The sequence below is a fragment of the Pristis pectinata genome, chromosome 7 (genome assembly GCF_009764475.1).
Source record: "Pristis pectinata isolate sPriPec2 chromosome 7, sPriPec2.1.pri, whole genome shotgun sequence".
Lineage (NCBI taxonomy): Eukaryota > Metazoa > Chordata > Chondrichthyes > Rhinopristiformes > Pristidae > Pristis > Pristis pectinata.
The window spans coordinates 52,330,577-52,344,916 of record NC_067411.1 but is presented as its reverse complement, the minus strand read 5'-3'; the positions used below and the strand labels follow the sequence as shown (position 1 = coordinate 52,344,916).

At 40.5% G+C, this 14,340-nt stretch overlaps 1 protein-coding gene across 2 annotated transcripts in view; it reads left to right on the top strand.

Annotated features, from left to right (window-relative positions):
- c9orf72 (C9orf72-SMCR8 complex subunit) overlaps nucleotides 1-9,882 on the top strand; it is a 77,971-nt gene extending 68,089 nt beyond the window's left edge. For both annotated transcript variants that reach the window (XM_052020723.1, XM_052020724.1), the window contains exon 10: nucleotides 8,242-9,882. In XM_052020723.1, coding sequence (XP_051876683.1) covers nucleotides 8,242-8,428 — 187 coding nt within the window. In that variant the 3' untranslated portion in view covers nucleotides 8,429-9,882. The remainder of the gene's footprint in view (nucleotides 1-8,241) is intronic.
- Nucleotides 9,883-14,340: the final 4,458 nt, after the last annotated feature.

Sequence of the window (14,340 nt, the reverse complement as noted above, 5' to 3'; positions counted from 1 at the left end):
GAAAGACCTGGATAGAGCAGGTGCAGACATAGAGAGGATATTTCCAGCAGTGGGAGAGTCTAGGACCAGAGGGCATAGCATCACAATAGAAGGACGTCCCTTTCGAACAGAGATGAGGAATTTCTTTACCCAGAGGGTGGTGAATTTTTGGAATTCATTGCCACAGACGGCTATGGAGGCCAAGTCATTGGGTATATTTAAAACAGTTCTTGATTAGTAGGGACATTAAAGGGGAGAAGGCAGGAGAATGGGGTTGAGATGGAAAAATAAATCAGTCATGATTGAATGGTGGAGCAGACTTGATGGGCTAATGACCTAATTCTGCTCCAATATCTTATGGTCTTTTTCTTACATGGCGACTGTATTCTCCATGTAAACATCTACTTTGAGCCCCTTTTCACTGTCCACTTAGTTTAAACCTTCTCCTAATAACACTAGCAAACCTTCCTACTGGGGTATTGATTCATTCCACCTTATGTCCAACCCCAATCCTTCCCTCTTGTATGTGTCCCATTGATCCAGGAACCTAAAACCCATCCCACTGCACAGTACCTTCAGCCATGCATTCACCTGACCTATCCTTCTATTCCAAAACTCACTAGCTTGTGGCATTGGAAACTATCCAGAGATTATAATCTTTGAAATCCTACTCTTTAAATGGCTACATAGCTCCCTAAACTTGTATTGCAGGACCTCATCCCTTCTCCATGTGACCTTATGAAGTTTATAAAATTATGAGGGACATAGATTGGATAAATAGAATCTTTTTCCCAGGCAAGTCTAGAACGAGAGGGGACAGGGTTAAAGTGAAAGGGGAAATCTGAGGGGTAAGTTTTTCACCACAGCGGGTGGTGAATAATTGGAACGAGCTGCCAGAGGAGGTGGTGGAGGCAGATAAAATTAAAATGTTGAACAGGTACTTGGATCACAAAGGCAAAAAGGGAATCGGGCCTAATGCAGGTAAATGGGCCTTTTAAAAGGAGCCCATTTAGAGTTAAATGGAAAAGGTCCCTTCAGGAGGTGTTGCAGGCAACAATCAATTGGAAGTGGAGATATGAGTACAAATCAAGGGTGAGTAAGAACAATGCATTAGAACAAGGTCCTTAATATTTCTCCTCTGTTTTTACCGTGGTGAAAGACATGAAGATTTCAGAATGAGAGAAGGTAAATGGGGAGGACTTGGGGATATTCCTCAGTACAGTAGAGGAGATGCTGGATGTCCTAAAAGGTATGAAGGTAGACAAATCTCCAGGGCCAGACCAGATTTATCCAAGAACACCGGGAAGCAAGAGACAAAATTGCGGGAGCCCTGACTGAGATATTTGCATCATCGTTAGCCGCTGATGAGGTGCCAGTAGATTGGAGGGTACCGAATGTTCTGTCTTTATTTAAGATGGCCGGCAGAGAAAAACTTGGGAACTATAAGCCAATAGGTCTAATATCTGTGGTAGGTAAGTTACTGGGGAGGATTTTGAGGGATAAGGTAAACGTACATCTGGAAAGACGGGTTAACTAGGGGTAGTCAACATGGCTTTATGCATGGGAGGTCACATCTTACGAACTTCACTGAGTTTTTTTGATGAAGTCATCAAGAAAGTTGCTGAGGACAGGGCAGTAGATGTAGTTTATATGGACCAGTAATGCCTTTGATAAAGATCCACATGGTAGGCTGCTCTGGAAGGTTTGATCACATGGAATCCAGGGAGAGCTGGCTAATTGGGTACACAATTGGCTTGATGGTAGGAAGCAGAGGGTGATGACGGTAGGTTGTTTCTCAGTCTGGAGGCCCATGACCAGTGGTGTGCCTCAGGTCAGTGCTGGGCCCATTGTTGCTTCTCATCTATATCAACGATTTGGATAAGAATATACAAGGCACGGTTAGTAAGTCTGCAGATGACACTAAAATAGGTTGTATAGTGGACAATGAAGAAGGTTATCAAAAATTACAGGGGGTTCTTGATCAGCTAAATAAGTGGGCCGGGGAATGGCAAATGCAGTTTAATTCAGATAAGTGCGAGGTGTTGCATTTTGGAAACACAAAATGGATTTTTACAGTGGACAGCAGGGCCCTGGGGAGTGTTGAAGAACAGATGTATCTTGGAGTACAAGTATATGGTTCACTGAAAGTAGAGTCACAGGTAGACAGGGTTGTGAAGAAGGCTTTTGGCACTCTGGCATTCATAAGTCAGAGCATTGAGTATTAAAGGTAGAAGGTCATGGTGCGGTTGTACAGGTCGCTGCTGAGGCCCCACTTGGAGAACTGTGTTCAGCTCTGTTCGCCCTGCTATAGGAAAGATTTTATTAAAGTGGAAAGAATGCAGAAAAGATTTACAAGGCTGCTGCCAGGACTTGAGGGATAGAGGTGTATAAAATCATGAGGGGCATAGATGGGGTTAATGCACTCTTTTTCCCAGGGTTGGGGTATGAAGAACTAGAGGGCATAGGTTGAAGGTAAGAAGGGAAAGATTTACGGGGCAACTTTTTTTACACAAAGGGTGGTATCCATGTGGAATGAGCTGCCAGAGGAAGTGGTTGAAGCAGGTACAATATCAAATTTTAAAAGACAGTTGGACAGATACATGGATGGGAAAGGTTTGGAAAGTTATGGGCCAAATGCTGGCAAATGCGACTATCTTGGATGGGGCATTTTGGTCGGCATGGATCAGTTGGGTCGAAGGGCCTGCTTTCATGCTGTATGACTCTGACTCTATTAATTGGGGATTTCAATTTACCCTTGATTAATTGGAATTACTTTAGTGTGAAAGACTTGGAGGGGCTAAAACTTCCAATGTGAATCCATGAGAACTTTTTGAGCCATTACATAATTAGAGAAGGGGCAGTTTAATTTCCCTATCCTAAGGAATATGGCTGGGCAAGTGGTTAGAGTGACAATGAGAGGGTATTTTAGAGGTCATTACCATAAACTCTCCAAGCTTTAAAGGAAAACAACAGGGATGGATTGGAAGTTGAATTGGGGAAAGGCTGATTGCAATATCCTAAGACAGGGCCTGGCAAAATTAGACTATTGGTATTGATTTATTATTGTCACTTGTCTTGAGATATGGTGAAAAACTTGCTTGCATACCGTTTGTACAGATCCTTACATTACACAGTGCATTGAGGTAGTACAGGGTAAAAACGATAAAGTGTCACAGCTACAGAGGAAGTGCATTGCAGGTAGACAATAAGGTGCAAGGTCATAACAAGCTGGATTGTGAGTTCAAGCGTCCATCTCATCGTACAGGGGAACCATTCAATAGTCTTATAACAGTGGGATAGAAGCTGTCCTTGAGCCTGGTGGTATGTGCCCTCAGGCTCCTGTATCTTCTGCCTGATGGGAGAGGGGAGAAGAGAGAATGTCCCGGGTGGGGTCTTTGATTTTGCTGGCTGCTTCACCAAGGCAGCAAGAGGTATAGGCAAGAGTCCATGAAGGGGAGGCTGGTTTCCGTGATGTGCTTGGCTGTGTCCACAACTCTGCAGTTTCTTGCGGTCCCAGGCAGAGCAGATGCCATACCAAGCCATGATGCATCCAGATAGGATGCTTTCTATGGTGCATCGACAAAAGTTGGTGAGTGTCAAAGGGGATATGCCAAATTTTTTTCTACTCCTGAGGAAGTAGAGGCGCTGGTGAGCTTTCTCGGCTGTGGCATCTACGTGGTTGGACCAGGACTTGCTGTTGGTGATGTTCACTCCAAGGAACTTGAAAGCTCTCAACCCTCTCGGCCTTAGCACCATTGATGTAGACAGGTGCATGTACACTGCCCCCTTTCCTAAAGTCAATGACCAGCTCTTTTGTTTTGCTGACATTGAGGGAAAGGTTGTTGTCGTGACACCATGTCACTAAGCTTTCTATCTCCTTCCTGTACTCCAACTCATCGTTATTTGAGATATTGCCCACTATGGTGCTATCATCTGCAAACTTGTAGTTAGAGCAGAATCTGGCCACGCAGCCATGAGTATATAGGGAGTAGAGTAGGGAGCTGAGGACACAGCCTTGTGGGGCACCAGTGTGGAGAATAATCGTGCTGGAGGTGTTGCTGCCCATCCTCACTAGTTGCGGTCTGTTGGTCAGAAAGTCAAAGATCCAGATGTCAAGGAGGTGTTGAGTACCAGGTCTTGGAGTTTGTTGATGAGCTTACCCCTGCTAGGAGTAGCTGTTTGCAGGTAAATTTGCAACAAAAGTGAAATAGTGGGAATTGTGAAGCCCTTGGTTCCCTGAGGGTGAAAGGTAAGAGATGTCAAAAGATACCGAGGGTTGGGTAAAGAAGAAAAATAAGCTGATGGCTGGTAGAGAGAAATGAAAATGAGGAAGACCCCTCAAGAGTATGGAAAGTGTAGTAGGGTGTTTGAAGGAGAAAGTAGAAGGGCAAAGGGGACAAGAGACATTGCCGGTATACAACATTAAGGAAAATTGCAAATTATGTTAAGTATATTAGGAGCTGGAGGAAAAGAGTGAGATCCAAAGGAGAACTGTATGGGAACTCGAAGGATGCAAGCGTGATCTCATCTGTATTCACTCAGGAGAAGACATTGTAGTTGGAGAATCCAAGGAAGGGGTGGGGGCAATGTAATGGTGGAACAAAGGAGGAGTATATGGATGTATTACTGTACTTTAAGGTAAATAAATCACAGCGGCCTGATGTGATGTATTGGAGGGTGCTATGGGAAGCAAGGGAGGGGATTGCTGCACCCTGACACGAGGACAACAAATATGACACCTTTATTCAAGAAAGACAGCAGGGGTAATTACAGTCAGTTGTTGGGAAGTTATTTGGAAAAAATTGAGGTACAGATGAATCTACACTTGGAAAGACAGGGATTAATCAAAGATAGCCAAGATTGCATTGTTGGGGGAGACCCTGTTTGATCAATTTGATTAACTAAATTTTCAAGATTTGAAATTATTGAGTGTTACATGGACTAAATGATCTGCATAGTCCATGGGAACAGAAGCAGGTTGCCAAAATGGATCCAGAATTGGCTTGGTAATAGGAAACAGGATGACTGAGGGTTGTTTTTGTAAGGAAGCCAGGGACCAGTGGTGTCAGAGGTCACTGATCAGTTCTGAGCCCATGACTCTTTGTGTATATAAACAGTTTGGATGTGAACATAGGAGGCATGTATAGTAAGGCATGAAAATTAGTGTTGTGATAGGAGCATAGTCGTAGGCTGCACAATGATATTGGTCAGTTGGTAAGAAGGGCAGAGCAGTGGCAGGTGTAATTTAATTCTTTTAAGTGTGAGGTGTTGTGCTTTGGGAGGTCTACTAAAGCTAGTACATACACAAAGAATAGTAAGGCCCTAGGAAGTGTTAGTGAATACAGGGATTTTGGTGTACAGATCCAAGGATCATTGAAAGCGGCAGCACAGTAAGATGGTATGAAAAGCATACAGGGTATTTGCCCACGTCACCAGGACGTAGAAAATAAGAACAGAGAGGTTAATGGTACAACTTCATAAACTTGATTCAGTCACAGCTGTGCTGTTCTAGTCACGATAGTATGGAGAACAATATAATTGCACTGAAGAAAGTGCAGAGGAGAAATTTATGGGACATTGACTGAAGAAAGACTCGATCGGCTGGGTTTGTTTTCTTTGAAGCGGAGCAGGCTGAGGGAGACCTGACTGGGGTTTGCTAAATAGAGGCACATTGGCAGGCTAGATAGTGAAAAGCTTTTCCTGATAGCAGAGGTGTCTTAAACTAAAGGACATAGATTTAAGTTCGTGAGATCTGAGGAAGAATTTTTTGGCCCAGATGTGGTTGGAATCTGGAATGTACTCCCAGTGTGGGTGGTAGAGGCAGGTCATTTCACATTTAAAAAGTACTTGAATCACCAAGATGTAGTAGGCCACAGATCGTGCTGGTAAATGGTGTTAGTATAAATGGGTACTTGATGGTCAGCATATCATGGTGGCCTAAAGGGCCTGTTTCTGTGTTGTATGATTCTGACTGCTTTCTGAAATTATCTGCATTACTTGAATGAGGTAAGCAGATAGCATGGGAAGTGCTGATTTTAAAAATATTTAAATTGGCTATTGAGGTGTTTGAACTCCATTGATTATAATGATGGTTGATATTGACTCATCAATGATAATATTTTAAACTGTCCACGGGTAAAGTATTGCCCATGTCTACCATTGTTTAAAATTTTCTTGTACAGCTGTTATCTCCAGCAGGTGTCCCCATTCATCAAGCATTGCTGGAAGGTCCAACTACCAGCAGCAAAAGTGTGTGTTTAAACAGTGTCTATCATTGTAACTATAATTTAAAATCTTTGCTGTGCATCATCCTCAATTGCTGGCGAGTTGGTAGAATTTTCTATATTTGAGGAATGAGATGTTTGAATGTATTTTGTACTTCTTGTCAGGTTGTGAATTTACAAGTTCATTGTTAGTTACCGTTATAATTTCCTTTTGTCTATCAATGTACTGATTGCATACTGACTGAAATATTGTTATATTATTAAGAAAGTCCTCATACTCATGTGTTTTCTCATTTTATTTGATATTGCTGTTTGACTTTGTTTAAAATGATTGGGAGTATTTGGGTATAAACTCAAAAGTTTTGTTGACAGTTAAGACCTTCATACTGTTCTCATCCAACATCCTTCAGAGATATTGCATATTTTACAAAAAGAAAATATACGACAAATAGTAAATCTTGTAAAAGGTAGAGAGATTTCAGAATTCAAACATTCATATCTTTAATATGGAGTAAGTACCAGTGACCATGGGAGCATTGATGCACGGAGAAATCATCCAGAGTCCATAACTCCCTGGAAGTGACTGTGCTAATGAAAAAGCCATTTGGTGTAGAACCATAGAACAATACAGGTCCTTCGGCCCACCATGTTGTGCCGACCTTCAAACCACGCCTAAGACTATCTAACCCCTTCCTCCCACATATCCCTCTATTTTACATTCCTCCATATGCTTATCTAACAATCTCTTGAACTTGACCAACGTATCAGCCTCCACCACCACCCCAGGCAGCGCATTCCATGCACCAACCACTCTCTGGGTGAAAAACCTCACTCTGACATCTCCCTTGAACTTCCCACCCATTACCTTAAAGCCATGCCCTCTTGTATTGAGCATTGGTGCCCTGGGAAAGAGACGCTGGCTGTCCACTCTATCTATTCCTCTTAATAATGCTGAAGCATTAAGTATAAGAGTTGCAGTGGTACAAAACGTTGGCTAAACTGCACCTAAGAGTATTTTGTACAGTTCTGGCCGGCACACTATATGAAGGATGTGGTAGCAATAGAGAAGAGATTCACCAGCATGTTGCCAAGGATGGAGGGCTGTAGGTATAGGGAGAGATTGGATAGACTGGGTTTATTCGCACGTAGGAGGCTGATGGGTGATCTTAGAACATATAAAATAGAACAGTACATACAGCACAGGAACGAGCCCTTTGCCCCAAGATGCCAATCCAAACTAATCCCATCTGCCTGCACATGGTCTGTATCCCTCTTTTTATTCCCCTTATGGAGGTTTAGAAAGTTGTGAAGAGCATAGATAGGAGAGTTAGAATCTTTTTACCATGGTATGGGATTCTAGAGCTAGAGGGCTCAGGTTTAATGTGAGAGGGGAATAAATGAAAAGAGATCTAAGGGGCAAGTTTATCTGACACTCAATGGTAGGTGTTTGGAACAAGCTCCCAGAAGAGGTAGTAGAGGCAGATACAATCAGCATATAAAAAGCATTTGGACAGGTACATAAAGATGAATGGTGTAGAGGGATACAGGCCTAATGCGAACAGATGGGATTGGCGTAGATAGGCATCACGTTAACATGGACAAGGTGGGCCTCAAGGGCCCATTTCTGTGCTGTACGCTTCTGTGATTCTATAATAAAGCACTTGTGTTTTAAACAGATTTTCATAAATGGAAATCTTTAGTATAAAAGAAAAGAGAGAATGCTAAATTTGTGCAATTAATTTGTTTCATCACAACTGGGTTTGTGGGAGTTGAGGTGAGAACTGTAAGAGATGCTCCATAATAAATATGGAAAAACTGCTGGTATAATTTCTTGCTGAAAGCAAATTAAGATTGCTTAGTGAAAGTTTTAGTAGTTTTTTTAATACAACTTGGAAAAGATAGTAAAAATAATTGGTAAAATATATGTTGAAAGTGCATGGCAAAGTAAGCTTTTTGATGGATTGAATAGCCACCTCCTTGGTTATAAAATATTGATCCTGATCATTACAACTAATGTTTTGTTCTGCTTCTTCTTCAGCCAGAGGGGTAAGAAGCCTTTCAAATCCTTGCGCAACCTGAAAATTGACCTTGATCTCACAGTGGAGGGTGACTTAAGTATTATAATGGCCATGGCTGAGAAATTAAAACCAGGCCTTCACTCATTTATCTTCGGGAGATCTTTCCAAACAAGCATACAAGAACGCGATGTACTAATGTCACTTTAGAGAGAAATTATGTAAATTGTATTTTACATTAATGTGAATAATTTGCTTGTTTCTTGAAAATGTCTAATTATGGGCTCTAAATATTAATTTTAAAATCGGTGTCCGACAAGTATAAAGGATATAGAACTTCTATTTCACACAATGACGTTGAAACAAGTCAGGAAATAAATTTGATTGTTTGCAGTGTAACTAAAGTTCTCAGCACTTACCTTTTTGGTGATATATTTGTGCACACGTTACTTTCATTCAAAACATTAGGATTTGCTCAGCATTTTTAAATTAATCTAATGTCAAAATGCATACTTTTTTTATTGCAAATTAAATATTTAATCACAAGAATTCTATCATAACTAAATGATGATTTTTGCTTCAGTCATAACATAGTGTCTCATCCATATCCATGTAGCTTACTGTTTTCTTTGCCATGTAATGAGTCTCAATCTTTTTAGCCTGTTTTGCTATTATATTGGATCATGCCTGATCTAAATCTCATCTCCTTTTACTCAGGTTAAGGGATTGCAACCAAGGCAAGTTTGTTCTCCTTCCCTCCGCCATCCTTAACAAGGAGGCTTGCAAACGTATTTAAGCATTCCCCTTTAAATTGGACCTGCAAGCTACTGCCCTTATTCACCCTCACAATAACTCTGCAACCCTGTTATTAGTTTTGAAGATGCTCCAGGGAAGCCAAAATGTGACACAGTATTTCAGCCTCTTAGCAATTTATGATTATTCAGCCAATAGTATGCCTGCCATGGGCATACTATTTTACTAAACCAAATCGTTATCTTAATTAGGTTTTATGGCTTTTGACATTCATTGCTTGCATGGAAGAAAGCTGCCACAAAGGTCTGGAAATCTCTGGCATGAACAAACTTTTTTTCAACATAGTTTGCTGTTAGAAGCCAGTTGAAAGGGATGCCTGGTGACAGCAGCTTATGATGTCTGCAAGCTGGCTGAATTGCAAATCACTGAGGAAGCACAATATTTAGCTAATGTTCAAAACATTTTATTGGGCACTTGAGGGCGTGTAAGATTAAAGTAAATGCTGAAGTATAAAGTTCTTGAAACAATTTTCACTGTTCAAGATTATTTGTGAAAAAGGTACAGTCCAGTTTTTTTTAGGGTATGGGGTGATCTAAGCAATTACATCTTGACATGTCAATAAAAACTCGCTTAGACCCCACACAATAAATGGAGATATTTACATATTCATGAAATAGTCCTGTCATAAAATATCTGATTTTTTTTTTACATTTCAACTATTTTCCCTTGGTTTCAATGAAGAAGGCTACATATCAAAGCAACTTGTGCAGGTGGATTTGATCACTGAGGCAAAGGAGTCCCAGAGTTGCAGGTCAATTTCACAGACTAATGATCACAAACAATGATAGTTTCATTATACAACTGTAAAATCCAATCTGGGAACATTGTTGAGAAATAAAATGTATTTAAAAAATCTAAAAGGCAGAAATGTAATGTTTTTGCTCAAAAGTAAAGGACTTGATTTGTGTACTCTCAAAGGGTCATATCCCAAAATTGTATGTTTTAGTAAAACAAGTTATAGTGTATGCTGGAAATTGGGTGACTGAGTACTTGGGATCACAGTCAAGCACTGAATGGTATATGTCTTCAATTGCTGTTTGGCTGCCGAGTGTTCTGTCATCTCCAAATAATTTAGTTGTCAGTAACAGTAGTGGAGGTGGAAAGGCTGAGAGCTATTCTCTGGAAAGAGCATAAGAAGAAGGAGTACACAATATGACCTTTATTCCACTTCCCCTATAATTCCTCCTGTAGACCTAAAATCTGTTGATCCCAACCTTGAATATATTCAGTGATTCCACCTCCACAACTCACTGGGATAGAGAATTTCAAGGAGTTGCAAACTTTAGAGAGAAGAAATAATCCCTCATCTGCATCATAAATGGGCAACCCTTTGTTCTGTAGAGCCTGACTAGGGAAGCATCCTCTCAACATCCACTCTTCTCCCTCCATTCTTATGTTTCAATAAGATCACCTCTCATTCTTCTAAATTCCAACAAGCTTCGGCCCAACCTGCTCTACTTTATGATAAAAGACAATGTCTTCTTCCAAGTAATCAGCTTAGTGAACCTTCTCTGAACTGTCTTCAGTCCAACATACCATGCATAAATTAGGTGACCAAAACTGTAAATGACATATTTATGACCTGTACAGTTGTGGCAGGACTTGTGTTCTTTCGCACTCCATCCCTTTTGTTACAAAGACCACACTTCCTGTTTGCTCACAAGCTCAATGACCAGAAACCCCAACTGACCTGGTTACTATTAAGAAATCTCTGGGGCAGGGGAGAAAGAAGCTTCCATCACTTCCAAATCATACACGATGAGGATCCAGGTAGTCATCCCCTTGCAATGTCTTGCACTCACTGTGCCAGCCAGGGTGGAAATCCTGAAACCCTCATCTCAGCATTGAACAACTGCACCACTTGCCTCAGCCCACCCAATACCAATCCTTATAGGCAGCCTCTCCACACCAGTGTGCAGAATGGTTCATTGCTGTGGGGTCTCTGGTGGAGGGCAGGGGTTTGTACCAGCTTCCCGGCACAGCAGCACAAAGCCCAAAAGGATGTCTTTTTTAAGCATGGTGTAGGGGCGACATCCCTATAAATGTTCAGACTGAAAAATTAAGCATGCTATATAATGAATCAGGGCTTCGTGGGTAGCGCTAAGTAGGATATCAATGCAATATTGATTGTAAATATATTTACGCCAGGAATCTATGCAATATTGCATGCTTTTTCTTTCAATTTGATACTGCTCTTGGTGTTTTCGCAGATGGATCAGTCTTTTCAATGTTGAGAATTATAAAATACATCCTTAAGTGAGTGCCTCCCATTGCTATCCATCAAATTGTAATCCATTTTTCCAAATTACTGTATCTTACTCTGCCTTTTTATTTATGTATTTGCCTTTATTTAAGAAGTAGCTTCACTTGGTTTCTCACTTTCAAACTGAATGTTATGGTTCCTCAGAAGATCCTTTACTATGAGATCATTACATATGACCTTGTCTAAAATAGTCTTTTCCATGGTTGGTGCTGCAACATACTGCTCTCAGAAGCTGTCCCAAATACCTTCTGTAAACCTGTCCTCCAACCTACCTTTGCCACTTTGAATTGTCCAGTTTATATCAAATTCACCCATGATTATTGCAGTACCTTTCTTTCAGGCCCCTGAAATGTATTGTTTTGCAGTGTCCTACAGTGTAGTTACTGTTCAGGGAAGGAGGGCTATAGACAACGCCAAGCAGCGACTTCTTTCCCCTGTATTTTTTGTCCCAGCACTCAGCTGGTTGCCTGAATGAAGATAATTTTTCGCCCAGACTGATTGCATCCTTTATTAACACAGCTACCCCAGCTCCTACTTCTTTTTGCCTATCCTTTTGAAATGTTAAGTATCCAGAATATCCTGTTCACAGCATTGGTCAGTTTGCAATCGTATCTTGCAATGACTATCACAACATCCCTATTCATTTCTATTTCAACCAACAAATCATTTGCCTTGTTACAAATGTATGTATTCAGATAAAGGGCTTCTCATTTTGTCTTTTTACCTTTGTTGCATATTCTGACCCTATTTACTGATGCTTTCTAATGTTTGCATACTCTGTCACTTCCTGACAGTCTGGTTTTCATTACCTCTTCTGCTGCCCTGCATTATCACTTTGACCTTTCTCTTTAATTTTCTAAGTTTGCTTCACCAGAGTCCTTCTTCACTACCACACCCTCACCCTGAATGCCCTTCATACTTCACACTGGGCAATGCCTCATAATGCATTCAAACTGCTGGCATTGCTTGATCTGAGTTGCCCAGAATAAATATTATGTGCACGAAAGAGTTTTTATACTCTAATAGCATTGATGCTTTGGTGTACTGCAGTGGACCCTGATTAGGAAAAGTTGCCATGGAGAATTTGCAGAAGGTTTTTTTTATCAACATAAAGACTTCCTGATGTGGGAAATATGTTGATTTATCTAATATACATAAAAGCTGCAAATCCCAATCTCTTAAGAACAACCTATAATTGTCATTTTTTTTGTCAGAATACTGTTTACTTCTTCCCCAAAGCACACTGAGCTCAAAAATGAAAGTAGCTGATTCTTTTTATGCCTATTTAAAAAAAGAGATGAAGCACTAACTGTCCCTCAAAAGAATATTCACATAAAATTATAACTTTTATGGATAGCTTAATACCTCCAGGATTTAGCATATACACTTTGGTTACGACAGTGATAGCAGATATATGTGGAAAAAAACCTCTCTTTTATGTCATAGTCACTTAATTTCTCCACTTTTGACTGCATTGGAAAACTGTGCAGACTTGTTTTAAATTAATTCCTCATTAGTATTCATTTCTGTGACTCACCTGCTGTGAACAGCTCCCTCCCCTGTGAATAACATTCAGGAAATGGTATGAATAATGTGACGTTCATTTGTGATAAACATACAGCAATCAGTATGTGTCTTACAGAACTTTGTTTGATGTGATTATTATCTTCAGTAGCAAAATATATCAATATTTTATGTTAATTATGTAGCCAAACCTACAGGGAAATCAGTTACGCTGTGAGCTGCACAGAAAATAAGCTGCAAATCTGCACTATATGGTACAAGCACAATGTGCAACTGCCCAACAGTTGACCACCTGCTTAATTAGGCTCTGTTGCCTGGTCCCAGTTTTAATTGGAGTTGTGATTATTAATATAATGCAGGCACATGTCTATCCAGGTATACTGCATAACGATACGTTTCATGATTTCTGTTTGTTGGATTTCTGCATATCATCTATGGCTCAGTTACTAGGACTTTCTCTTAGGTCTGAATCAGATGATTGTGAGTTCAAGTCCAGCTTAAAAATCATGTATGTTGGCACTTCCTTGTTGTAGTACAGGAGTAATTTTCTTCTTGGCCTCTCCCTGGGTGGCCCCTTGTTAAGGATGTCTAATACTTCTTTCAGTTGAGTATATGGTATGTACTCAACACCTGGGAGACTAAGCACAGATTGTGTGACTGTTCTGCTGAATATGACTGTCCAGTCTTCAAGATTCCAGTTATCTGTCTCTTTAATTTTCCTTCTTGCTCCCACTCTGACCTTTCCATCCTCAGCACTGCTATTCAAGTAAAGGTCAACCTAAGTCTGAGGAACAGAACCTTCGAGCTGAGCATAATACAGCCTTCCGAACTTAGTTCAATGATTTCAGATAATTAGCGTTTCGAGCAGTTTTATTTTAGATCTACAATTTTGTTATTTTTCCAGTCACCTCAGTTAATGACAGTTCTTCCAGACAAGTTGTGATTTTACCCCCATTTGCCTCTTTACCCCCATGCAATTTCACCTTGCACTATCATCCATCTCCCGTCTTCACCCAGTCACACACCATACCTTTTTCTCCCCTCCCCTTTGACCTTGCTGTGTACCTTAAGATGTGCTTGTCTTTTTTTCCAGTTATATCTTTTATGTCATTGACCTGAAAAACTAACTCTTGTTTCTCTGTCCACAGATACTGCCTGACCTGCTGAGTCTCTTCAGCATTTCATGTCTTCATTTCAGATATCCAGCAGTGTTTTTTTTGTACCAGTAACAATATTGTTCTTCTCATTGGTGTCAAATACTGCTTAGTGATGGTGAAAATTAGTTTCAGGTTCAGTAAGTGGAAGACCTTCAAAGGCAAAATTTTGAGAGTGGAGTTTGCATGTTCCTGCCAGGATTAAAGGCAACGTTAACAGGCATAGGGAACCTTGGTTTTCAAGGGATATTGGCGATCTGGTTAAGAAAAAGAGAGAGGTGTATAGCAGGTATAGGCAACTAGACACAAATGAGGTACTTGAAGACTATAGAAAAAGTAAGAAAATACTAAAAAAGGAAATCAGGAAG